A 27,739-nucleotide genomic window follows, 5' to 3' on the forward strand; every position below is an offset into this window, starting at 1 on the left:
AAACCCGCGTCCCCCGCATCGGCAGGCGGACTCCCACTGCGCCACCAGGGAAGCCCCAAGGGGGCACATTCTTGATCCACAGAAATTACCTAAACTAAAGATCAGAGAGAGAAATAGGCTGAGAAACAAGTGAACACTGAATCAGGGATCTGTGAGTAAATACTAGTGATCAAATGTGTGTGGTTAAGACACAGAAAAATGATAAAATATTTGAAGAAATAATTATTGAAATTTTCCAAAATTTGAAGAAATCACATTTTGTATCCAAGAATCTGAAAATCAAAGCAACATAAATGTGAAGAAAATATGTAGGTACACAACAGAAAAACTTCAAAACCTAAACATAAAGAGAAAAAACTTAAAGCAGCCAGAGGGTTTTCTGAGGCTAACCACCGAGGTGTGGTGGATCACCTACTCATATTAAAAAAGAGAAAACAAAACAGCAGCAAGATAACTGATTTAACTGGATAAAGTTGTCTTTAAAATATTATTAAGTTTCTGGATATTGCCTGAAGGGCATATCACAAAGTGAAAAACATACATTCAAGAAAATCTAAACTAAGAACAGCCAGAATCTGAAATATGAATGCACTACTTTCCCCTTCCCTCACCACACAGATCTTTGCTGTGGGCATGGTAATCTGAGCAAATTCGAACCAGCAAATGGGCTCCATTCCCCCATTTCAGAATTCTGCGTTTTTACCTCAGGAGGGGCAGGACACTGAAATTTCTCATTTCTGCCTGCCCGGGGATGCAGAAGCTACTTCTTACAGACATGGCAGTGAATATCCCCACCCAGACAGTACACGTAGGATGAAAACTGTACTCCTGGTACATTATGTCAAGATTATTCGAGTCCAAGCCTAGCAGTATTATCAAAAACTGTGAAGGCTGCTCTGGTTTCTACTCCAACATGTAAAAAAGTCGGAAACTGTCAGTCCCATCTATACAACAATGAAGAAAATCTAACAAAGTGAACAACACTTCTAAGACAACAGAGGTCACTGGGAAAACAAATGCCCCAAGAAAGGTGAATACAGAGAAACACAGCTTGCCAAGGGAAGAAACTGCTAGAGCCAGAAACTGGTAGGTAAATATAATCAAACTGCTGGAGCTTGACTATGGACTAGCTTGAGATTTAGAAACTCCCTTGAGCCTATTCTTAGGGGAAATGCCACACATTCATGAGTTTTACCTCAAGGAGCCCCACCAAGTTCTCCTGATGACGGTCAGAGAAAAATCCCCTCGTGTTTCCAGCAGGGAGGGGGAAATTCAGGAGCCATTTTTAATATATCCAGAGCATACTGTCCTGTGCCTGTTCTTAAGGAAAACAACTTTGAGTTAATCTAACTCATGTAGGGGAAGGAAAACACTCAACTCCAAGCCTCCCTGTTTCTCACACCTACAGGAAACAAAAAGCTGAGAAGCACTTGAGAAGGATACATCCCAGGGGCACAGGTCAAGTAAAAGACTGATAAATAATCACAGAATTATAGAATGCTTCCCCTACAGTCACACCTATCAACTCATCAACAGGATTCTTGCATAAAAGATTACAGCTGAAAGAATTGCAAGATTTAGACTCTGAGGAGGAAATTCTAGGGAAACTCAAAGACAATCAAGAACAGAAAACAAGCATATTAGAGGAAATTGATTTAGACACCTACAGGTATAGCAAACAGTGTGCAGTGAACAGGCTAGCATAAATCCTACCAAGATAAACATTAACCCTCCCACTGAAGTCCTATTTATCTTAGTTTCTGTACCCAATAAATCATGTCTGCCTTTCAACAAAAAATTACAATGTATTATAAGAGAAGAAAAAAACACAGTATGAAGAGGCAAAGCAAGCAAGAGAACGAGACTTAGATATGACAGATTTTGGAATTATCAGACTGGAATTTAAAAATATGATTAATATGCTAAAACCTCTATTGCAAAAATGGACAACATGCAAGAACAAATGGTCATTAGAAGAACAGAGATTAAAATTCTAGGAAAGAACCTAAGGGAGAAACTAGTAATTAAAAACAGTGCAGCAGAAATGAAAATACCTTTGACGGGCTCCCAAGTAGCCTGGACACAGTAGAGGAACAATGAATGAACTTCAAGATGGAAACATCAGAAATTGAAATGTAAGAGGAAAAAATGGAAGAAAAAAAAAAGGACTAAACACCTAGGCAATGTGAGAACAATTACAAAGGAAGGAACGTACATATAATTAGGATTCCGGAGGAAGAAAAAAGAAACAAATTAGGGGAGTTCCCTGGCGGTCCAGTATTAGGACTCAGCACTTTTTGCCATGGCCTGGGTTCAACCCCTGGTCAGGGAACTAAGATCCCGCAAGCCACATGGATCTTAACAAAAAATAAACAACAAAAAATAATGGTTGAGTTTTTCAAAATTAGTGACACACTCCCACCACAGATCCAGGAAGCCAGAGAATACCAGGCCACATATAAATAAAAATATCTAGATATATCCTGTTCAAGCCTCCAGCATACAGAGTATTATTTGAAGGCTACTTGAATTACTTTTAAGTGTATACTGTACTCTGGGGCAACCACTAAAGCTTTAAAAATTATAACTGATATGCCAAGAAGAAAGAAAATGCAATCATATAAAATACACAGTTAGGGCTTCCCTGGTGGCGCAGTGGTTGAGAGTCCGCCTGCCGATGCAGGGGACACGGGTTCGTGCCCCGGTCCGGGAAGATCCCACATGCCGTGGAGCGGCTGGGCCCGTGAGCCATGGCCGCAGAGCCTGTGCGTCTGGAGCCTGAGCTCCACAACGGGAGAGGCCACAACAGTGAATGGCCCATGTAGCAAAAAAATAGAAAATAAAAAATAAAATAAAATACACAGTTAAAATTATGCAAGGAAGAAAAAGAGAAGAATGAAAAAGTACAATGAATAGATAATATTTTAAAACATGGCAGATATATGTGAATTATCTAAATGTACCAATGAAAAAACAATCTCAGAGTGGATTAAAAAAAGACCCAAATATGCTACCTGTACAAAACCCCTGTGAACATAAAAAGAAATATATTAAAAGTAAAGGGATGAAGAAAAAAATGTCATACTAACACAAACCAAAAGAAAACTAGAGTAGCTTTATTACTTTCAGACAAAGCCGACTTCAAGAAAGGAAAGTTATCAGGAATAACGAGGAGCATTACATAATGATAAAGGGGTACAGACAAGAAAGAGATATAACAGTCCTTAAGAGTGTGTGCCTAAAAACAGATCATCCAAGTTGGTGAGGCAAGAACTGATAACAATTATAGTCTGAGATTTCAACAAACTTCCATTTCTACTTTATGGATTCATCAGTCCAAACAAGGACATAGCAGAACTGAGCAGCACCATCAGTCAATGGGATCTAATCAACATTTATAGAATACTTTATTCTACAACAGCAGAATACACATTTTTAAGCTCAGATGGCACTTTGATTGAGATAGGAAACAGTTTGGGTCAGAAAGCACAATTCAACAAATTTAAGAGCAGAAATCATACAAAACATTTTTTCATATGACAAGACAGTGAAGCTAGTCATTAATAAATCGTGGCTATAAATATCAAAATATTTGCAGATTGAACAACACATTTCTAAATAACGTGTGGGTCAAAAAACCCCCACATAATTTAAAAATATTTTGAACTAAAGGAGAAGGAAAATACAACTTTTTTTTCTGTTTACAGTGTAAATATTGAGTACCACTGTTCACAGCAACTCCTCGACTGCATCAGATTTGTTCTTCAAACAACTGTGCTTATGACTTTTGCATAATGAATCTAATGTTCACACTAAATGTACTGCTGACCTTGAGACAATAAGTCTTGCAGAAAACACTGTTTGGCTTCTTTCTTGAAGAGGCAATTCAGTAACAATGGTCTTCCTTATATACACTGACCAGAAGACAGTAAGAAAAAATAGGAACATATGTATTTTAATTAACCAAATGTATCCTCTAACATATTTACATGATGATGGTTTTTGCATAAAAAGTGCATAATTCCCGCAACCCTCATGTTGGATTCCAGTACAATTAAATTGAAGGTGGTCTTTGGGGAGAAAAGTTTTCCTCATCCGTTACCTTCACAGGAATTTTTTCCTGTGTAAATTTCTAACATCCATTGAGTAGTCTGGTGGAAAGACTGTTCATAAGAGATTAATTTCAAGGATTTACCACTTGTGTGAGTCCTCTAATGTCCAATGAGGGCTGAAATCTGGTTGAAACACTATCCATACACAATACACAAGGAATTTCTCTGTGTTTTGTTGATTGATGGTTGATTTCTCAAAGGGAAAATTTCCAGGTTTATTATATTCATTGATCTTCCCCTGAGTTCTCTGATGCTGCACTTCCAGTCAGTTTCCCCATATCCATTACATTCATAGGGTTTCTCCCACGTGGGACTGTCTGACGTACTCTGAGGTTGTTTGTAGATGAAAATGTTCCCACATTCATTAATAATAGGATTTCTCCCCAGTGTGAGTTCTCTGAAGTGTTCAGGACTGGCATTTGGCTAAAAGCTTTCTCACATTCAACCCATTCACAGGGTTTCTCCCGTGTGAATTCTATGATGCAGAGGTAGATGAGAATTTCTCTTGAAGGATTTTCCACCCTTGTGACACTCCTAAGGTTTCTGTCCTGTGTGAATTCTCTGATGCCGAGTGAAGTGAAACTTCCTAGAGAGAGATATTTCACACGTATTACATTCATAGGGTTTCTCACGTGTGGACCCTCTGATGTAACCTGAGGTTGACTTTATAGGTGAAAACTTTCTGACATTCATTACATCCATAGGGTTTCTCCCCAGTGTGAATTCTCTGATGTCTATTTAGTAATGACTTCCAGTTAAAAGCCTTCCCACATTGAATACATTCATAGGGTTTCTCCCCTGTATGATTTCTCTGATGCTCAATGAGGTTAGACTTTCTATAGAAGGACCTTCCACATTTGTTACACTCATAGGGTTTCTCCCCTGTATGACTTCTCTGATGCTCAGTGAGGTTAGTCTTTCTATAGAAGGACTTTCCACATTCGTTACACTCATAGGGTTTCTCCCCTGTGTGACTTCTCTGATGCTCAGTGAGGTAAGACTTTGTATAGAAGGATTTTCCACATTTGTTACACTCATAGGGTTTCTCCCCTGTGTGACTTTTCTGATGCAGAATGAGGTAAGACTTTCTATAGAAGGATTTCCCACATCTGTTACACTCATAGGGTTTCTCCCCAGTGTGAATTCTGTGATGCTCAGTGAGGTAACTCTTTCTATGGAAGGATTTCCCACATTTATTACAATCATAGGGTTTCTCCCCTGTGTGACTTCTCTGATGATCACTGAGGTAACTTTTTCTATTGAAGGATTTTCCACATTTATTACACTCGTAGGGTTTCTCTCCCGTGTGAGTACGCTGATGTATTTTTAGGGATGACTTATGTCTGAAAGTTTTCCCACATTTATTACAGTCATAGGCTTTCTCCCCTGTGTGAATTCTCTGATGCACAATGAGGTATGACTTCCTACAGACAGATTTTCCACACTCACCACATTCATAGCGTTTCGCCCCTGTGTGACGTCTCTGATGTTTTCTGAGGTATGATATGTGGGTAAAAGCTTTCCCACATTCAGTACATTCATGGCGTTTCTCCCCTGTGTGACTTTTCTGATGCTCAGTGAGGTGAGAATTTCTATAGAAGGCTTTTCCACATTTACTACACTCATAGGGTTTCTCCCCTGTGTGAGTTCTCTGATGTCTTTTTAGGGTTGATTTATGGCCATAAGCTTTCCCACATTCAATACATTCATAGGGTTTCTCCCCTTTGCAACTTCTCTGATGTTCTCTGAGGTACGACATGTGGGTAAAAGTTTTCTCACATTCATTGCATGCATAAGGTCTCTCCCCACTATGAGTTCTCTGATGCCCAATGAGGTATGACTTCCTAGAGAAGGATTTTCCATATTCTTCATAGGGTTTCACACTCATTTGAGTTCTCTGATGTATAGTAAAGGTAGTCTGAGGGTGTAAGGTTTGCCAAAATATGGTATCATCACAGAAGCTCCTCTTTGTGTCAAGTTTCTGCGATATGGTAAGGGCTGCATTAGGGCTTAAGTTACTTCCAATTTCAAAGGGCTTTATTTCTGAGTGAGTGCTCTGATGTTCTCTGCAGTGTGACTTCTGGCTGAAAGTTTTCTCACCTGTGTCTGTATTCTGAAGTTGAGTAAAAAAGTCTTGCTGCAAATGTTTTCCTTGATTTGCCAGGCTTTTCTCTAAGAGGTTATCAAGTTTGCAGTCTTATAAAATAAAGAAAATAAAAATGCCTTATAAGCCTTAAAACACATTTCTTATAGGATGCAGCTTTTATATATATGCCCTATATTGTATTTGACTCTTTGGTTTCTAGCCACCACATCTTCCCAAAATAAATAAATTCCAAATGTATGTTTCCTATACTCCTTGAGAAAAAAGGACACCAAAATTATGATGATTATCTCTATATAGCTGGCATTTTAAAAATAAGGAAATGAACAGTAAATAGCTAATAGAGGACTCTCAAGAGTGATTCAGGCAACTGGAAAATGAGATACTGGGATGACTGATTATTAGCAGTAAGTAGAACTACAAGAAAAATCAGTCAGTAAGGGTTTTCAAACAATATATCAGAGAAGGGATTGGATTGAGGAAGAATATCAATGTCTAGGTCTTTATACTTCCAACTAAAGATTACGACGGTAGGAACTTATTACTTTTACTTATTACTTTTCTATTCTACACATCAACACTGAAATAAATTCATAATTGCACTGATTTTCTTCTGATTAAAGAAACAATTCTATAGCTCAAGCTCAAATCCTCCTGGAGTTATTCACAGAATTACAAATGTACAAGAAGTGTAAAACTGATGAGAGGTAAAACCATATATTGACCTGGAATGAGTTCACTTCTATATGCTGGCTCTGATGCCTTAGTTTATTGTATCAGTGTTGGTCAACAACAAACTTCTCTTGAATATCAAATCACAAGTTTCCCCTTTCATTATGAGCATCACTCTCCTGAAACTAGTTATTTTGTTTTGTTTTTGTTTTTTGCCACAATGCACTACATGCAGGATCTTAGTTCCCTGACCAGGGATCAAATCTGTGCCCCCTGCAATCTTAACCACTGGACCACCAGGGAATTCCCCCTAAAACTAGTCTTAACCAGGACTAATCTCTCTGTAAGCATTCCACCTACTTCTGAACATAGAGTTTCTATTAACTGAGATCCTTTAATATCACGTTTCAACCTGTTTCCAAAAGCCTATTTACAAATGTACAGTTTATTCATTTCTCATAAAAGCTTTTCATATATTTGACTGCTCTTACCTAGGTTATTTTCACTTTCTACATAAAATGCCAGCCCTATGCTAAAACCTAAGATGGCACTGAACACACTGCTCTAAATACCACAGATAAAAAGAGTTAAGTGGCATCATTTTGGAAAACAACCTTTTTTTTTACCAACTTCAGGCACATGAGATATTCTAGCTATCATTCCACAACTCCACGATATTTTCCAATCTAACCTGGCCAGGCTATTTGTCTCCCATCAGTGGTTCCTTAACAACAATAATATTTTTCATTTTCAACAAGTATCTTCTATCCACATCCTTTCTCTACATAACCCTACATCCCAACTTAAGGACTAACGATTAATCTAGATATTTTTTGAGGCAATGCTATTCTCTAAACTTGACCAAGAAAATACCTTCTAAGAGGTTCCCACCAGTAATTTACACTCTCACAATACGTGCTGCCTATACCATTTATCTTAACAATGAATACCTGGGGAGCACACATGCACGTTGAGGCACACATTTTTAAGCAAATTACCATCACTCAATCAGGATGCATCTTAAAATTTATGGCATGTCCACAGATTTTTAGCTCTCCCTAAAATAATGGTTTGTCTCTCAACTGATACCATTTTAGATCCTATAAAATATATTTCATGCAGCTCTGTGCTCCTAAATCTGGAACAGAACTCTCATTCTGTGATTATTTTTGCACCCCTCTGTGATATAAAATAAATCAGTAGTCTTTAAAAATGCAGTATGCTTCAGAGTTACCCAGACCACTCTTGGTTACACTGGCTCAGGTTCAATGCCAATATACAGGATGATTCAGAAGTCAAAGAAATTTGACTGGTGCATCAATAAACATGAAATACCTCTCACCTACCTGGCTCTATTGTCAACCCTAATGTAACTGTACAATATTAATTATATATTACATCCTAGATGAGGGAGGAATAGGGAATATTCTTTTTTGGTGCATTACAATACACCAAATTATTTATACACACACATTAGTTTTACGTATATCTTAATTTGTGTATGTGTGTATGTTTTAACATTCTTATTCCAAATAATGAGGCACTATTCAGTTTATTATGTTTCCGTCCATTATTTGTATGGCATTTTTCTACCTATAAACATTTTCTGCTTGATTTCATATGCACAATTTTCAGTTTAGATTCATAGACCATGATTGCCCTACAATGTACAATGTTCCATTTTATTACTACATCATGATTTAGTTTTAAGTTCACTTGTGAGTAAGTACTGAGGTCCTTTGCAGATTTGGGCTTTTCATAAATGTTGTATGAAGAAAGTCTTATTTTTGTCTCCCAGTGAAAAAGTGTAGGAAACTCTAGAAGATAAACCTGGGAGTGAAACTGCTGAGTCATGGGGAAAAGGTATGTTAAACATTTTTTTTTTTTTAATATTTATTTATTTGGCTGTGCCAGGTCTTAGTTGCGGCATGCGAGATCTTTGTTGCGGCGTGTGGGATCTTCAGTTGTGGCATGCGGGATTTTTAGTTGTGGCATGTGAACTCTTAGTTGTGGCATGTGGGACCTAGTTCCCTGATCAGGGATTGAACCCAGGTCCCCTGCATTGGGAACACGGAGTCTTAGCCACTAGACCACCAGGGAAGTCCCAGGCATGTTAAACTTTAAAGAAAATGCTAATCTGTTTTCCCAAATACTTACATCAACTAATTCTGCTGCCTGCCTTGTAGATGCTTCCCTGCATGATATCCTCATACTCTTGGAATCATAAGACCGCTTCATGTTTGAGAATTGAGTGGGTATAAAATCATACTATATGAGATCCAATCTGAATTTGTACTTCCCACATTACCAAAATTGAGCACTTTTTCTCATAAATTCCATTTATCCCCTTCTTTGAGAAATACCTGTTTATGGACTTTGACTTTTTTTTTAATGGTTGCTTGACTTTTTACTCACAATGTCAGTAGTTTAATACTTAACATACATTTGAGTCCCAAGTTTTTGTCTCAGGTGCTGAATCAGTGAATAAAATATTTTAAATATCTGCTCTCAGAGAGCTTATATTCCAGTGGAAAGAGACAGACAGAAAACAAAATACCTGACAATTGTATATTAGGTGATGAGTGGTTGGGAGAAAAATAAAACAGAAGAAAGGACAGGGGTGACATTTTAAATATAATAGTCACAGAAGGCCATACTAAGAAGATACTTGTCTTGAGATCTGAATTCTTTATCTATTATAGAAATAAATCCTTTCTGAAGTATATTTGTAACAACTATCATCTCTCACTGTCTGATTTGTCTCCTCACATTTATAAAAATATGAAATTTAGCATAAATATAAATACAACTATTCTGTCCATTATAACAATACCACAGAGTGACCACCCACGGAACTATCATCCTCATCAAGAAATAGAATATGACTGGATCAGGGAAACTTCAGGACTTTCTTAAGCACAAGTTTCTGCATCATTACAGGTCATATCACTCATGAAACTTAGAGTAATTATTTGCTCTCATTTCTGTACTGCTTTACAACTCGCTTTTAGAAGCCTTAAGAATTTGGACGTTTAGAAAATATATATCCAATATGTGGAGGAGAAAGATGTAACAGAAGTGATGAGATATAATCCTGATGTTTTTCTCATCGTGAAAAACTAGGAACCAAAATATATACTTTTAAAATCAAGTAATAGTCATATTTGATATTCAAAAGCTAAAAATTAAGAGATTATAACAGAAACTAAAGTTGGGTGTTAAAATATGGGACAAAAGAGAAAATAAGCATTTTAGTTTCATAACTGGTTTCATATCAGGTGATTATTAAATACTGTCTAAATAAATAGATGATTAAGCCATTACATGAGATTATAATTTTTTTTTGTGGCCACACCACATGGCATGTGGGACCTTTGTTCCCTGATGAGGGACCGAACCCATGCCCCCTACAGTGGAAGCATGGAGTCTATACTGCTAGGGAAGTCCTGAGATTACAATTTTTAAGGTCACTATTTAAGCCAAAGTACAACTTAACTAAATTACCGGGAGAAAAATACTTATTTTAAAAAGCAAAGGAAACAGGCCTATTACTGAAAAGAGTTTCTGTAACATTATACATAAGTTTGCATTATAGAAATAATGGACAGTCAATCAATATGAATGGGCTACGGTCAACTATTAAAAGAAAATGCTATTAGACTGTATCAGAGACATACCTAAAATTAATTTGGAAAATTAGAAATAAAAAATTGTAAATTAAGTAAACATTTAAAAATAATTCAGGACTCACTGATCTTTGTTAAGGTTAAATTCAATTTTTCAAAGTTAAATTCAAGGTTTAGCATAATGCCAAACAAAATCTCATGAGTATTATTTTGAAATTTGATCAGCTTATTATTAAAACATGTCATAAAGGTGCTATAATCAATATGAAATGGTACTAGGGTAGAGATAATTAAACAGGTTAGAGAAACAATAGAGAAACCAGGAGCAAACACATAATTTACAGACTCTTGATTTCTATCTAAGGTAGCAGTGCATAAAACTGAAGAAAATTACCCACATGAAAGATCAGTAAATTTTATGTTTGAATGGAAATGCTTATATCATTCATATTTAAAGTTACCATCTATGTAGGTGGATTTCTATCTTCCATTTTACTGTCTGCAAAGTGAGAACTTCAATGTGCTTATATTTTATCCCTTATCTTACACACTCCCTTACTACATCATATTAGGTCTACTCTTTCTAAACTTCAAGATATAAGTCCTCAAAAGGGGAAGCATTTAAACAATTTCCTGGTGTCCACCTCTAAGTGACCACTTTGGATCCTATTTCCCCTGGAGACCTGTCTACTGTACTCAATAACTCACCTGCATGGCTCTTGCTTAGAATCTCTTCCTCTAACAACAATGGATCATCTTGCTCCAACTTGACGATTACATCTGGTTTTGTTAAACAATACCCTGCAAATGGGAAATAATTTAGGATTTGGATCAGCTGCATTGGCTTTAATGCATATGAATGTGAAGGAAGGAATAGTTCTAGGGAGTAGCATAGTTATGGTGCTCATCTGACCTTTCCTTTGGAGAGGAAACTACAATGTTGTTTCTTCTGAATCTAAAAAGAAATTGATCTCCTTAAACCCCTGAATCATAAGGATACATAACATTGAGTCTACATGTACGTAAGGTAAGGCTCTGCACAGGAACTTCCAGCCATGGCCATGATGGTGTAAGAGGAATAATGGTACAGGCCAAACAACTGGGAACCATACAAAATCAATGAAATAATGACCTTTAGGCATTACACACTGGACAATGGCACTGGAAGACAAGGATCTCTGAGAGAAGGGAAAGAAATAGAATTTCTAGGTGATGGTACAGGAAGAAGACACCGAATCACAGGCTGCTGACCTCAGTAACTACAGAAGGCAACGTTGGGAGTTCAGGAAAGCCAAAACAATTAGAATTTCTGGAGTAAAAAATTTCAGAGGAAAGAGGTACACTGAGAGAGAAGCAGGAAGCTCTAACAGAAAGGTCACCTTGAGTAAAATTTGTATATTCATATAAGAAAACTTCCAACAGTGGAGGAAAAGAACCCAAATGCAATAGGTGGAAAAATTCCCAAAGTGTAAACACAGACAGGATGTTTAGAAAGAGTGGAAAGATCTTCTAATACATGAGGAATACATGAGGTATTAGACACTCTGTTCACAAAACAGTATTATTGTCCCACTACTGTGACCAAATTAGTCCTAAACTAAAGAATGCTCTAGACCTGAAATAACAAGCAAACATTGAATTAATTTAGTTAATTTGCTTAATTACAAGCCAGCACTTAATGGATTAAAGTTACTCCCAAGTCATTTACTACTGTCCCCCAGGAATGCCCCAAAGTATTTAAACAAACACAAGACAATCTAGCAGCCAACAGTGTAAAATTCACAGTATGCAGCACACTATCAAAAGAGACCAAGTATGAAAAGAAGGAAAACATGATTCACAACAAGGAGACAAGTCAATCAATGGGACAGAAGAAGAAATGTAACCTGAGATTAAATTAGCCTCCAAGGACGTTAAAACTGCTCTTATTAATACACTCCACATGTTAATGAAGATAGAGAAAACAGGAACATGGAGAGAAAACAAAGTTATAAAAAAAAGTCACAAATTGGAAGTAAAGGCAGGAAAATATATCACCTGGGGGAAAAAACACTGAAAGACTCCAGAAGATTTTGTGATATGGATTACCAATATTTACATTAGAAATAAAAACTGACAAAGATCTCTTTAATAAGACATCTAGGTTCTCCCATGCTCCTGCTCTATTCGTTCTATCATGTCCGGCCACACAGTTACTTGAAAACCCCACTGTTTACTTGTGAATGGTGAAAAAGGCTAATATCTTAGTGTCATCATCACAATTTCTGACCTCAAAGGCACTCTGAAACGTCACCGGCCTCCTAGGTCAAAGGATTATATGGTCTTAATAGACCTGCCACATTCAGTGCCTCCAAGAATTCCTCATAAATTTCAATGGGCACCCGGCCAACTGAGCACTCTATTAAGTTGTTGTTCTGGGATGACATATGAGAGATCGCACTTCTAACCAATTTCAAGATGATTCAAAAGTCTTTAATATTAGAATAGCAGACATTTCCGTTCCCCTTTGATTTATTCTAAATGGCAGCTTAAAAAATAAAGTCAATATGCCCAAACATAAGATTTTCAAACTGTTCATACTTATCTTACACATTCAGTGTATCATTCACCTTACCAACTTTCTCAGCTAAAAAAAGGACCCAAAATTAAATATTAAGTTAACAGCCCCCAAATCAAATGAGGCTCCTCTTCTCTCCCCAAACCAGTTATCTGGAATTCTGAGCGAACTCAAACAGAACTCAGAGCACTAATATATATCAAAAAATATAATGACTTTTTAAGACAAATAAATAAATAAACCCACTGCCAGCTGACCTGATCTAAAAGTGAAAATAAGTCATTTAGATTTAAAAAAATGATACAAAGTGTAAATTTGAATCTACACAAAGAAATAAAGAGAACTGTAAATGGATGATATGTAATAAAATATTTTTCTCATTTTAAAAACATATTGAAGTGAAAATAACACTATAAGAAGATAACAATGCATTATGGGGATTACAAGATATGTAGAAATAAAAGCAATAACAAAAATAACACAAAGGGTGAAAGAAAGTGAAAATATTCTGTTGTAATATTCTTGTGACATAGCTGAAGTAACAAGTATTACTTGAAGGTAGACTGATACTTCAGAGATGTGTATTTAGAAACCACTAGAAAACAAAAAGTACATTTCATAGAAGCCAAAAGTGGGTAAAAGAGATTCATTAAAAATAAGCACAAGAAATTCCCTGGAAGTCCAGTGGTTAAGACTCTGTGCTTCCACTGCAGGGGACGTGGGTTTGGTCCCTGGTAGGGGAACTAAGATCCCGTATGCCACATGGTGTGGCCAAAAATTAAAAAACAAAAAGCACAAAGAAGCCAGGGAAAAGGAAAGAAAAATAAAGACAGAAAAAAATAGAAGGTATTAACCACAAAGATAACATTAAATATAAGTGATGTGAACATTTCCCTACAACACAAAAATTGTCAGAGTAAATAAAAATCAAGACAACCTTGCTGTCTCTTAGAAACCAACTGTGAATATAAAGACAAAGATAGGTTAGAAATAAAAGGACAGAGAAAAGTATATATCATACGAAGCACACGAAGCAAATGAAAGTCTGACTGACTATACAGTACCAAACAAAATTCAGAAAAAGAAATATTACCAGGGATATCAATAAAAACTTCAAAACGCTAAAAGGGAAAATTCACCAAGAGGATGTAACAACCCTAAGTGGTTTACTACTTAAAAACAGAGTTTCAAAATGCATGAAGCAAATCTTATTAAAAAGGAAAGAAGATACAAATAAATTAGACTTGGATACTCACATTCCTTTCTCAATATTTAATAGAACAAATAGATAAGATATTAAAAGGATATAGAAGCTTTAAGCAATACAATCAGCCCACTGGAACTAATCCCTATCTAGAAAAAATACCCTTTTCAGTCACATATGGAACATTCCCCAGGATCATATGTTAGGACCTAAGACAAGTTTCAATACATTTAATAAGACTGAATCATGCATGAAATATTATCCAGAGTAACACACAAAAAAGGATATAAAAATTGTAACAGTAAGAAATTATGAAACAAATATTTAGAAAGTAAACAAATTCTACAAAACCAATGGATCAAACAGGAAATTACCAGGCATTTAAAAAAATATCTTGGATTAAATGAAAATAAAAACATAACATCAAAACTTGTGTGATGCAGCTAAAGCAGTTTTCAAAGGAAAATACAGCGCCTTATGCTTACATTAAGAAAGTAAAACCAAGGGGCTTCCTTGGTGGCACAGTGGTTGAGAGTCCACCTGCCGATGCAGGGGACACGGGTTTGTGCCCCGGTCCGGGAAGATCCCACATGCTGCGGAGCGGCTGGGCCCGTGAGCCATGGCCGCTGAGCCTGCGCGTCCGGAGCCTGTGCTCCGCAATGGGATAGGCCACAACAGTGAGAGGCCCGTGTACCGCAAAAGAAAAAAGAAAAAAGTAAAACCAAGTTTCAATTCATGAGCTTAAATTTTATCATAAAAAAGCAAAGAAAGGGAGGGCAAGGTAAACCAAATCAGTACAGAAAACCCTGAGGATTCCAAAAAATAAATAAACCTCTGAAAGCTAATAACCAGGTTCAACAAGGTTACAGAATACAAGGTAAATATGCAAAACTCAGTTTTATTTCCATGCACTAGCAATGAACAAGCCTAAAATGAAAAATAAAAACAATTTCATTTAAAAGAGCATCAAAAAGAATACAATACTTAAAATAACTTTAACAAAAGTATAAAATTTGACCACTTAAATCTACAGAATATCATTACAATAAAATTTAAAAGTCCTAAATAAATAGAAAGACAGATAATCTCAATGTTCATGGATCAGAAGAGTTAATGTTGTCAAGATGGCAATACTCCAGAAATTGAGCTACAGATTCAATGGAACCACTAACAAAATCACAGCTTCATTCTTTTACAGAAATTGACAAAGAAAAAAACTGGAGGGCTCACACTTTTCAATTACTCTGTTTACAGAAAACACTACTGTTTCTCATTTATATTATTGTCTCTACTCACAGAATACTTCTGTATTCTCAATACTACTTCACTGCTGGTCACTGAGTGTGTAGAGGTTTTTCCCATTACCAAGCAACTCTGCAACACCAGCAAGGTGTCCTACATTCAATTCAGTTCTGACATATCCACTTGGAGTTTGCATCAGATCTCACAGGCTAGGGGTTGAGTCCTGCAACACTGCCTCTCCTCACACTTCAGATGTCAATTACAAGCCCAGGTTACTACCTGTGCTACTGACCAACTAGCTATAAATGGGAGGTTCCCACATCCTCCTCCTCAGGTTTAATTTGCTAGAATGGCTCACAGAACTCAGGAAAACAGTTTGCTTACTATTAATAGATTGCCAGGTTTGTTACAAAGCATACAACTCAGAAACAGCCAGACAAAAAAGCTGCATAAGGCAAAGCTTCCATGCCCTGTCCAGGAGCATCAACCTCCCACCACCTATAAGTGTTCACCAACAACAAAGCTCTCTAAACCCCACAGTTCAGAAATTTTTATGGAGACTTGATTATATAGGAATAATTATTAGTAGTAATTAAGTCAACCTCCAGCCCTGCCCCCTCCCTCCCTGCCGGTCAGGGGGTGGGCCTGAAAGTCCCAACCCCCTATAGTCACTTGACTGGCATTCTTGGCAACAAGCCTATATCCTCAGGGGGTTTCCAAAAGTCACCTCAGTAACATGAACTCAGGCATGGTTGAAAGGGTCTTGTTATGAGTAAGACAGCTCGATCTCTCATATCACTTATGAAATTGCCAGGGTTTTAGAACTCTGTGCCAGGAACAGGGATGAAGACCAAATATATCTTCCTTATTATAAATCACAATATCATACTATACTATTAAGGTAGTACTGGTGTAAGAATAGACATATTAAGAATAAAAACAGAAAACAAGGGAGAATTGAGAGGCCAGAAATAAACCCTTAAATTTATGGACAGTGGTTTCACCAGGAGTAGATTTCATCTCAAGAAACCATTTTCTTTGCTTCTTCAAGAAGCAACTCCTCAACCATTAAATTTTTATCATGCGATTGAAGCAATTCAAACATATCTTCAGATTTTACTTCTAATTCTAATTGTTTCTGCCACCACATCTGCAGTTACTTCCTTCACTGAAAATTTGAAACTGTCAAAGTCATCCATAAGGGTTGGAATCGACTTCTTCCAAACTCCTGTTCCGGTTGATATTGTGACCTTTTCCTACGAATCACAAATGTTCTTAATGGCATCTAGAATGGTCAGTCCTTTCCAGAATGTTCTCAATTGACTTTGCCCAGATCTATAGAGGAATCACTATCTATGGCAGCTATGTTTTCAAAATATATTTTTTAAATAATAAGACTTGAAAATAAATAAATAAATAAATAAGACTTGAAAGTCAAAACAACTCAACACATGGGCTGCAGAGTGGATGTTGTGTTAGCAAGCATAAATATACTAATCACATTGTACATCTCCATCAGAGCTCTTGAGTGACCAGGTGCATAACCAATGTGCATGTTTTGAAAGGAATCTTTTTTCTGAGCAGTAGGTCTAACAATAGGCTTAAAATACTCAGTCAATCATATTGTCAACATATGTGCTGTCATCCAGGCTTTGCTGTTCCACTTACAGAGCACAGGCAAAAGAGATTCAGCATAATTCCTAAAGGCCCTAGAATTTCCAGAATGGTAAATGAGCATTGGCTTCAACTTAAAGTCACCAGCTGCATTAGTCCCTAACAAGAGTCAGTCTGGGCTTTGAAGCTAGGCATTGACTTCTCTCTACCTTTGAAAGTCCTAGATGGCATCTTCTTCCAATGGAAGAGTATTTCATTTACATTGAAACTCTGTTGTATAGTGTAGCCACTTTCATTAATCATCTTAACTAGATCTTCTGGATAACTTGCTGCATCTGTTCCATCAGCACTTGCTGATCCCCCTTGAACATTCATCTTAAGAGAGATGGCTTCTTTCCTTAACCCTCATGAACCAAACTATACTAGATTCAACCTCTTCTTCTGCAGCTTCCTTGCCTCCCTCAGCCTTCACAGAATTGAAGAGAGTTAGGGCTGTGCCCTGGATTAGTATTTGGCTTAAGGGAATGTTGTGGCTGGTTTGACCTTTTATCCAGGACACTAAAATGTTCTCCATATCAGCAATTGAGCTGTTTCTCTTTCTTATCATTCATGTGTTCACTGGAGTTAGCACTTTTATTTTCCTTCAAGAACTTTTCCATTGCATTCACAACTTAGCTGACTGTTTGGTGCAAGGGGCCTAGCTTTCAGCTGATCTCGGCTTTCAAGGTGCCTTCTTCACCAATAATTTCTAGCTTTTAATTTTAAGTAAGAGACATGCAACTCTTCCTTTCACTTGAACACTTATAGGCCACTGTAGGGTTATTAATTGGCCTAATTTCAATATTATTGTGTCTCAGGGAATAGGGAGGCCTGAAGAGAGGGAGAGAGATGGGGGAATGGCCAGTTAGTGGAGCAGTGTGAACACACACAATATTTATCAATTAAGTTTGCCATCTCATATGGGTGCAATTCATGATGCCCCAAAACAATTACAATATAACATCAAAAATCACAGATCACCATAACAGATAAAATAATGAAAGTTTGAAACGTTATGAGAATTACCAAAACATGACACAGAGATAAAGGTGAGCAAATGCTCTTTGAAAACTGGGAGCAATACATGTGGTTAGACCCAAGGGGTTGCCACAGACTTTCCATTTGTAAAAAACGTTAACATCTGGGAAGCCTAATAAAGTGAAGCACAATAAAACCAGGTATTCTTATAGGTACAAATACTTGCCGTGAGACCCAGAAAACCACATCTAGAGTCTTTACACAAGGGAATGAAAACATGGACTTAAATATTTATAACACCTTTACCTATGATAGCACCAAACTGATAAGGACCTCAATGTCTTATGAACAACTGAAAATACACGGCATAGAACAAAACACTACTTGTCAATATAAAGAATAAATATAGATACAAACATCCATGAATCTCAAAAGAATTAAGCTAAATGAAAGACGCCATACAAAAAAATAGTACACAACCTCGTATGTGAAATTTCAAAAAAGGCAAATGCATTGAAATAGAAAGTGGGTCAATAATTATCAGAAAATGGGTGGGAGGAGAGGACTGACTGAGAAAGGAAAATTCTCACGTGATAGAAATAATCTGTATCATGATTTTGCTGGTACAGCTGTATACATTTTTCAAAATTCACTCAATTATAAACAGAAACTTGCTGAATTTTCTTGTCTGTTAATTACACCTCAATATAGGTGCTTTTTAAAAAAAAAAAGAAGCAGCAGAAAATCACATGCACTCTAGGCAGAGTCGCCTGATAAAGTAGGCTCACCCGATGAGACAAGGTGGCTGTAGTTCTCCAGCATCACATCTCTGTACAGGGTCTTCTGAGCAGAGCTCATACACTGCCACTCCTCCAGGGTAAACTCCACAGTCACGTCCCTGAATGACACTGATGGCTGTGAAAGCACATTTCTCATCAATCTGAAGAATTCAAAATTAGGTGACATGGAAAATACCTTTGGAAATAATTCCTATCACGTTCATGGTTAAAAATGTAAGATAAAAACTGAAAATCTTTTCATATTATCAAAAATATCTGACAGCATACTCTTTATATGCAATGTCCTAGGGAAGCAGGCATTTTCATACATTTGGCTCTGCCCTCAAAATCCATTCAAAATTTGATCACTTCAAAGTACAGCCACTAACATCACCATTTCTTGAAAGGATTACTGAAAGAGCCTGCTAACTCTTCTGTTTCCACCACTGTCCCACTAGAGTCCATTCTCAGAGTTATATTTTAAATTATAAGTCAAGTGATGCCCTTTCTCACCTCAAAATTCTCTAAAAAACCTAGTAAACAGAGATAAATATTGAATTCATAGATGAGGAGGTTCAACATGGTGGAGGTATCAGTTCTCCACAAAGGGATCTATAGATTCAATAAAATCACAATTAAAAGCTTACCAGGTTTTTTTAGATTCACAACCTAATTCTAATATTTATGTAAAAAGGCAAATATCCTAGAATATGCAAATCATTTTGAAAAACAATAAAGTTGGAGAGCTGATATTACTTGATTTCAAGACATACCATACAGCCACCTCTAGATAGTGTGTGATATTAACAAAAGTGAAACACACAGATCAAAAGAAGAGGAAGTCTAAAAATGATATATACAAACATATGTGCACACACACATTTCTTTAATGTAGGTGTCCGGGCAATTCAATGGAAAAAGTATATTCTGACAAAAAATCATGAAAGACTAAAAAACTCCATTAGAAAAAAATAATAACAATAACCTTGATTCATTCCTTGAACCACAAAAAAAAATTCAAAATGATCACAGACCTCAATGAGTCTGCTTTCTGCTTAGATTTTAGAGTCAGAGGAACGTATCACCTAGCTAAAAAAAGAAACTGACAGCTGGTGTACTGAAGTGGGAACCAGCAAAATGGTTGAGTGTATGCTCCCTCAACTCAGTATTTAGAATACACTACCTGTACAAACTTCCAACCCATCCTCAGACTCTGAAATTCTAGATATATGACAGGGTCAACCAGCAACACATTTGGTTGCTTTCTGATCAGCATTCCCCGTATTAAGTAAAAAATTTAAATATATGAAAACAGAAATTATAGATATAACAAAACAGATATAAGAGAATACAATCAACAAGGTTATGAAATACATTTAAAAACAGATAAAAATGTACAATTTTCTCTGAAAATGTAGTAATTAAAAAAATAGAAAACCAGACTAGATCTATAATTGTTTAAATAAAGTGATTCAATAATTTACATCTACACAAAAAAGCAGATGTACTCACAAAGCCCAATTTTAGAGGTAAGTTTAAGGAAATATATAGCAGGTGATTTTCTCATATGAAATAGAGAGAGAGAGAGAGAGAGAGAGAGAGAGAGAGAGAGAGAAAGAGAGAGAAAGGAAAAGTGAAGGGAGGGGAGGGGAGAAGAGAAAAGAGCAGGAAAGTGCCCTGAAAAGACTAGTTAACCGAGATACCACAGTTGGTCAGGTATACAAGAAAACAAAATTGTAGGCTAATCTAGTTTGTCAATACAGGAATAAAAATTCAAATATGATATTAGCAAAAAGATGTCAGTTACAAATTTAAAAACAAAAACACACCCACGAGCAAATAGGGTCTACACAGGAATTCAAGAGTAAGTTAACATTCTAAAATCCATTTAAGCTACATCTAATATTTGTAGCTTAAAGAAAACAAGCTATACCTTTACTCCAAAAGATACAAAAAGGCGTTCAATATAATTCAGTGTACATTCATGACTCAAGTAAAATCTTAAACCGATTATAAAAGAGAAATAACTTACACTGATAAAGGATGTGTAACACAAGCTGAGAGCCATCTGAAATCAAGTTAAATCTATCACAGCACAAAGTAGCTGATGAATAAAGAGCTCACCTTAGATATGTTCATTTTCGGTAGGTTTTGGGAGAGTGTAGAGGACGGTGAAGATTCAGCTGGAGGGACAAAAAGAGGAAAGGGTCAGGACACCTGGCCTGCCTCACAGTTCCTACATTCACCTCCCAATCACATCAGCAGCCCAGCTGAGAAGCAGCCTCCCTACAGCATCCCTTTAGCCCTTGAAAAGGCAAGGGAAAGACCCTGTGGAAACACCATCTGTCCATCTACCAGTCTGAAACCATCACGGGACTTAAACCTACCACTCTCATTTGGTAAAAATAATTTTGTCTATTGATTTAAATTGATTTAATTAAATACACACAAAAAGTGAACAACAAATGGTTTAAGTACAGAAAAGAATGACACTACTTCATTAAAATTAACAGTATAAAAAAAGGCACAGGTTGCATCCTTTATTTTCCTAGCAAAACTGTTTACCCCTTGAGTTAGAAAATCCACAGAATGGCCAATAAAAAGGATGCGGTGCTTTATAGCAAAGTTTTAAAAATCACTACTTTCTAGTGGGCTGCAGTTTCTCAAAAGGGACTCCTGGTAAGTTTCTTCTTATGACTGAACTGTATGAACGACTGTTCGACTCCTGGCTCCGTCACAATCCGGGTGAGCCTGGAGAAGTCACCGGCGCTCTCAAACTCAGGACCACCTCACCACCCTGAGACTCAGATCTGCTTTCTGCTTAACGTGTGTTTAATGCAGATGCTCATACCGCTATTACGAGATAATTGGGAGGCTTATGTAAACCACCCAAGGAAAAGAACAAAGTGTCTTCTAAATAACAACATCTACTATCACTTTTTCGGCGGTCAGTACCTGGCACTTTGCTTTTTCCAAACGACACCACATCGAATTCTCAGAACAACGCCATGAAGCAGGCATTATTCATAGACTCCTTTGCAGACCTGACTCGTCCCCAGGTTACTTCTCCCGCCCACAGTACCTGTGACACGGCTGTAACTGACCGGGTCTCTCCCGCTCCAGAGCAGGGCTGCCCAGCACACCCTCCGCCCGCGCTTTCTGGCCCGTTCACGGACAGCGTGACCACTGCGCTTTCCCTCCCACTGTCCGCCCCGGCGTCCCCCCGTCAGATGCAGACGGGGCCGGGCATTCCGTCCCCACACGCACCGTCCCCGCTCCTAACGGGTCTCAGCTCCACCTGCCCCCGAGACCACGAGGGCAGAACCGGGATCGCCCCACCCACCTTGCCAAGGCCGAGATCCAGGCCAGACCCGGGCACTGCGGCCCCGCCAGGGCCGGAGGGCGGCCCGAGACGTACCACTTCCGCCCCCGCCACGAGAACGCGGCTCTCAGCAAAGCTCCAGGCCACCCGAAGTCCCCGTCCCGGCTGCGCAGTTCCCGAACCTGCGACCCCGACAGAAACGCTCCCCGATCTTCCCTTCTCCGGACCTGTGAACTCAAAAGGGAAGAGGCGGGGCCTAAGTTGCACATGCGCAGAGGCAGCCCCTAGAGACCAGGAGGAAGGTGGAGGGGAGAGACTACATTTCCCTTCGCTCTCTGCGCGCTCCCTGAGCTGACTTTGAACAGAGCAATCGGTTTCCTGCTGCAGGGTAGAAATATGGGAGAAATGCTTGTCCAAGGGTCCACGGTGCCCAGAGACCCTGGATCGGGTGTGTCACACTGTGGGTCTTAGGCCATCTTCATACCTGGCGTATGTGGAGGTTCAAGGGCAAAACTGGGAAAGCTCATGGCTGAAATCAGATTGTCCAAATTGCTAACTCCTTATAGTCTTGAGAAAATGTCCTCCTAATGGAATAGAATTTTCTGTCTGTGCATTAGTTAACCTACTTGCCATCATGTGGGCTTCCTTTGTAAAGGACAAATAGCGTACTTTTTCAAAAGTGAGTTCACCAGCTTATTCATAATAGAACAGATACCTTTTTTCATTTTTTGCAATTTTGAAACCAAGGAGGACCCTGCAGGGCCCTGCTAGGAACAAAAGGCTTTCCCTGTCCCCTGCTTTTTTGCAGGCAAAAGGCTGCAGCCTCCCAGGCCATCCCTGAGTTCCAAAGGGCAGATTCAGACAGTTACTAATAGGGGAAAGAATGGACTGTAGAAGAAAGGTGGAGCAGTCCAAAAACCAATAGTGCAACTATATAAAGCAGGGACCTCGTTCCTTCTCAAGGGATATACATAACAACATATATTTCAGCTCTACTGAAGGAACTAAGGCCGCAAACCAGGGCTGCAACCCCGCTGGAGGATGGTAGCTTCAGGTGGAGCACAAGATTCCTGTACACCACCGTGTTAGCTCACCACCAACCACAGTAACACACCCTGTAGCTCTTGCCTGAAATTTTGCCTATAAAAACTCTTACCTCAGAATCATCCAGGAGTTTGGGTCTTTCAAGCATGAGCCACCATTTCTCCTTCCTTAGCCTTTTCAATAAAACGTTATCTGCTCCAAACTTCCTTTTGGTTTGTTTGGTTTCACCATGCATCAGGTACACAAACTTGCATTTGGCAGTGATTTTCTACAAAAAAATCCTTGAACTCCAAGTGTTAAAGCTAAATATGACTATAAAATAAACTGATAACCCAACGAAGTATGTTTTTTTTTTTTTTTTTTTGTGGTACGTGGGCCTCTCACTGTTGTGGCCTCTCCCGTTGCGGAGCACAGGCTCGGGACGCGCAGGGTCAGCGGCCATGGCTCACGGGCCCAGCCGCTCCGCGGCATGTGGGATCTTCCCGGACCGGGGCACGAACCCGCGTTCTCTGCATCGGCAGGCGGACTCTCAACCACTGCGCCACCAGGGAAGCCCCCAAGTATGTTTTATGTAGACTAGATGGCCCTCCTTATGACATAGGACTAGCAAAATACTCAATATACTTTGCAACTTTTCATACACCTGAAACTGTGGGCTGAGCAAAGCTGTTGAAAACAACATTATTCCTTCACACTTTATGGAACATTTTCTATTTTCTTTATCATATATAAATGTATTTCAACATTTTGTATTAAATTATACAAAAACACAGGATCCATTTAATCAAGAGTAGTGCTTGATGGGATAACTGGACCAACTTCCCACTCTCCATCTCCTTCCCAAATGTAACCAGTGTTAACTGGTGCTTAGCTCTGACTTTATTCAGTGCAGCCCACTAGAGGAATACATTTTTCAAAAAGGAATTATTCTTTTCTCTGAATTATTTGCAACTTGTTTTGATCCTCAATTAGGGTATAATCATGTTAGCAGGTCAAATTATTTAGAATGACATCATGCTATTTCTTGGCTGCATGATATTGTATTGGACGAGTATATCTTTTTTTTTAAATAAAAATCTTTTTCATGGATGTTTAGTTTGTTCCAATTTTCATTACTGTAAATGTGCACTATATATTTGTGTCTATACTTCTTTTCATGTTTGCATTATTTCTGCAATACAAATTCTAAAATATAGAATTGCTAAATTAAAATAGATGTGTAAAAGTTGGTAGATGTTAACAACAAGCCATCAAAGAGGCTATGCTGGGCTTCCCTGGTGGCACAGTGGTTGAGAGTCTGCCTGCCGATGCAGGGGAAACGGGCTCGTGTCCCGGTCAGGGAAGATCCCACATGCTGTGGAGCAGCTGGGCCCGTGAGCCATGGCCGCTGAGCCTGCGTGTCCGGAGCCTGTGCTCCGCAACGGGAAAGACCACAACAGTGAGAGGCCCGCGTACCGCCAAAAAAAAAAAAGAGGCTATGCTAGTTTATGCTCGCACTAGGATTTGTGAAAGAAAAAGCTGTTCTGACACTTAGTAAAACAGTAAGAAAGACTTTATTCAAGAAGATTGCAGTAGGGGAGAGAGATCAGACTCCAAATACAGCAAAGAAAGGTGGGGATTTATAGCTGATGTGCCAAGTGAGGGAATACATGGGTAGAAAATGACTAGAGGGAGATTTTAAAGGTAGAGGGATTCTTACTAAACCCTAACAGGATTCTTGCTAAAGAGAGTCCAAGGGCTTAGATGTCAACGGTGAGGGATGAAGATCAAGGATGAGGAGTCTCTCTAAATTGACTTAGTAGGATTCTTGCTAAAACTGGATTATGTACGCCTGTTAAGGATGGGATAGATACGGAATGCCAAGGTCAAGGCCTAGTGAAAAAGAGACCTTAGAGGAGCCTGACTAACGTTTGGTCAAGAAGAGAGTTTAGGTCACATTACATGAGAGTTCCAGTTCCACCATCCTTATTCCAATGTTGGATTTTGTCATTCACTGATAAATAGTTATTACAGAGGCTAATCAAATTGACCATTCACATCTACATATTTCCACTGGACATTTTCTTACTGTATGTGTGAGTTACAAGTACTGATTTTTTTACAAATATGTTCTGAAACAACTGTCCTCTTTCTTATTCTGAAAACCAACTTCTAGTACATATAAAATTCCATTAGGTACGTGGATCTATTGATAGACTTTTTGTTGTTGCTGTTGTTCTCTTGGTCTGTATATTAATGCACCATTTACGCAATATGTTAATTATTTTAGCTTTCTTATAGATTTAACTACCATGTAGTACTAATCATATCTTTGGCTCAATTTTCAGAATTTCTGTAGCCATTCTCAGAAGCTATCATCAAGAGAAACATTAGTATAAGTTTCTAGGGCCAAATCCCTAAAATAATAATGTTGAGGTTCTGATTAGGATTATATTAATACTTATGAATTTAAGTGAGAAATGATATCTTTACAATAGTAAAATAATAACATTATCCGGTTTGCAATAATATAATTCTGGCCACTATATATACTCTCTCTTCTTTAAATCCCTTATGCAGCTTAATAGTTTTCTATACATGGAGGTATATATAGGTAAACATTTATTAAGTTCTTTCAATTTGAATCTTATAACAGTAAATAAAACACTCTCACATATGGTATAACAAGTATTTATTTGAACATAGAAGAGCTGCTGGTTTTGATATATTAACAATGTTTTTCCTTCATTCTCTAATTTATTTTTAAACTAATTTTAATATTAATGATCTTGGACTTTCATGGACATAATGACAAGTTACTCATTTTCAATATTTATCATTATTTGTCCTTCTATTATGGGCTGAGTTGTGCCCCATCCTTCAAATTAATATATTGAAGCCCTAACCCTGAGTACCTTAGATTATAAGTACTGGGTTGGCCAAAAAGTTTGTTGGGGTTTTTTCATAGGACCTTATGGAAAAACCCGAATAGACTTTTTGGCCAACCAAATATATTCAGTTAGGGCCTTCAGAGAAGTAATTAAGTTAAAGCCAGGCTGTTAAGGTAAGCTCTAATCCAATCCAACTGGTGTTCTTATAAGAAGCTTTGGATACACAAGGAGACACAAAGAATGCATACATACAGACGAAAGACCATATGAAGATACAATAAGAAGCCAACACTAAAAAAGTCCCGGAGATCTAAAGCACAGTATAGTGAATATAAACAGTACTGTATTACAGTCATCAAACTTGCTGAAAGACTAGATCTTGATTATTCCTACCACCAAAAAGAAATAATAATTATGTGACATGATCAAGGTGCTAATTGTCACTACAATGGCAATCATACTACAATACATACAACTATCAAATCAACATCTTTTATATCTTAAATTTACATTATGTTATATGTCAAATATATTTCAATTAAAATTAGGAGGCGAACATTTGCAAGCCAAGGAGAGAAGCCACAGAAGAAACTAAAATTACTGACACAATGATTATGAACTTCTAGCCCCTCAGACTGTAAGAAAATAAATTTCTGCTGCTTAAACATCCAGTCTGCACTATTTTGTTATGGCAGACATAGCAAACTAATACAATTTCTCTAATGAATTAAAAATAATTAGCACAAAAATGCTGGTGGAGCTATATTAAATAAGCCATAATAGACCATAATGTGAAGATTACCAATAGAGATAAAGTGTATGTGTGTGTGTGTGTGTGTGTATATATATATATATATACACACATACATATATATTTCCTATATTATACATATTATACGTAAAATATCTTTTATGTCTATTGATAACCCGCTGTGTGACACCTATTATTCTAGATGCTGGATTGGCAGTAGGGTAAAAGAAATAAAAATTCCTCTACTCTGCTCTTGGGTGTTCAGGATTGGTGTGGGGAACCTATTAGTTGGAGTCACAGCAAGAGAGCAAGGGAGTATGACCATGACCTGACAGAAGTGGCTACCAAATTGGTGCTGCTCCCTTAAGCTGAAGTGCTTGGTCACAGCCGGCCCTTCATTCAGGACGAGACAGTCCAAAGATGAGTCGTGCTCTCATCTCACTTAACAAATCTTAATGGCAAAACACAAAGAGATCAAACCATTTACAAACAACATAAATACATCTCAGAACCAAGCTGAAGAATAGTTATATGACTGCAAAATATCCACCACCGAACGAGTCCAAAATCTAATTAAAAATGAACAGATTGGGGCTTCCCTGGTGGTGCAGTGGTTAAGAATCTGCCTGCCAATGCAGGGGACATGGGTTTGAGCCCTGGTTCAGGAAGACCCCACATGCTGCAGAGCAACTAAGCCTGTGCGCCACAACTACTGAGCCTGTGCTCTAGAACCTGTGAGCCAGAACTACTGAGTCCGTGTGCCACAACTGCTGAAGCCCACGCACCTAGAGCCCATGCTCCACAAGAGAAGCCACCACAATGAGA

At 37.9% G+C, this 27,739-nt stretch overlaps 1 protein-coding gene across 1 annotated transcript in view; it reads right to left on the reverse strand.

Moving 5' to 3' along the window:
* Window positions 1-318: 318 nt before the first annotated feature.
* Window positions 319-27,739, reverse strand: part of LOC309807278 (uncharacterized protein) — a gene marked incomplete at its 5' end in the record, with an annotated part of 66,874 nt that continues 39,453 nt past the window's right edge. The window contains 3 exons of the mRNA XM_082626648.1: window positions 319-6,308; window positions 11,223-11,315; window positions 18,937-19,063. Coding sequence (XP_082482774.1) covers window positions 4,741-6,308; window positions 11,223-11,315; window positions 18,937-19,063 — 1,788 coding nt within the window. The 3' untranslated portion in view covers window positions 319-4,740. The remainder of the gene's footprint in view (window positions 6,309-11,222; window positions 11,316-18,936; window positions 19,064-27,739) is intronic.

Source organism: Mesoplodon mirus (genome assembly GCF_964341445.2).
Source record: "Mesoplodon mirus genome assembly, chromosome: 1".
Classification (NCBI taxonomy): domain Eukaryota; kingdom Metazoa; phylum Chordata; class Mammalia; order Artiodactyla; family Ziphiidae; genus Mesoplodon; species Mesoplodon mirus.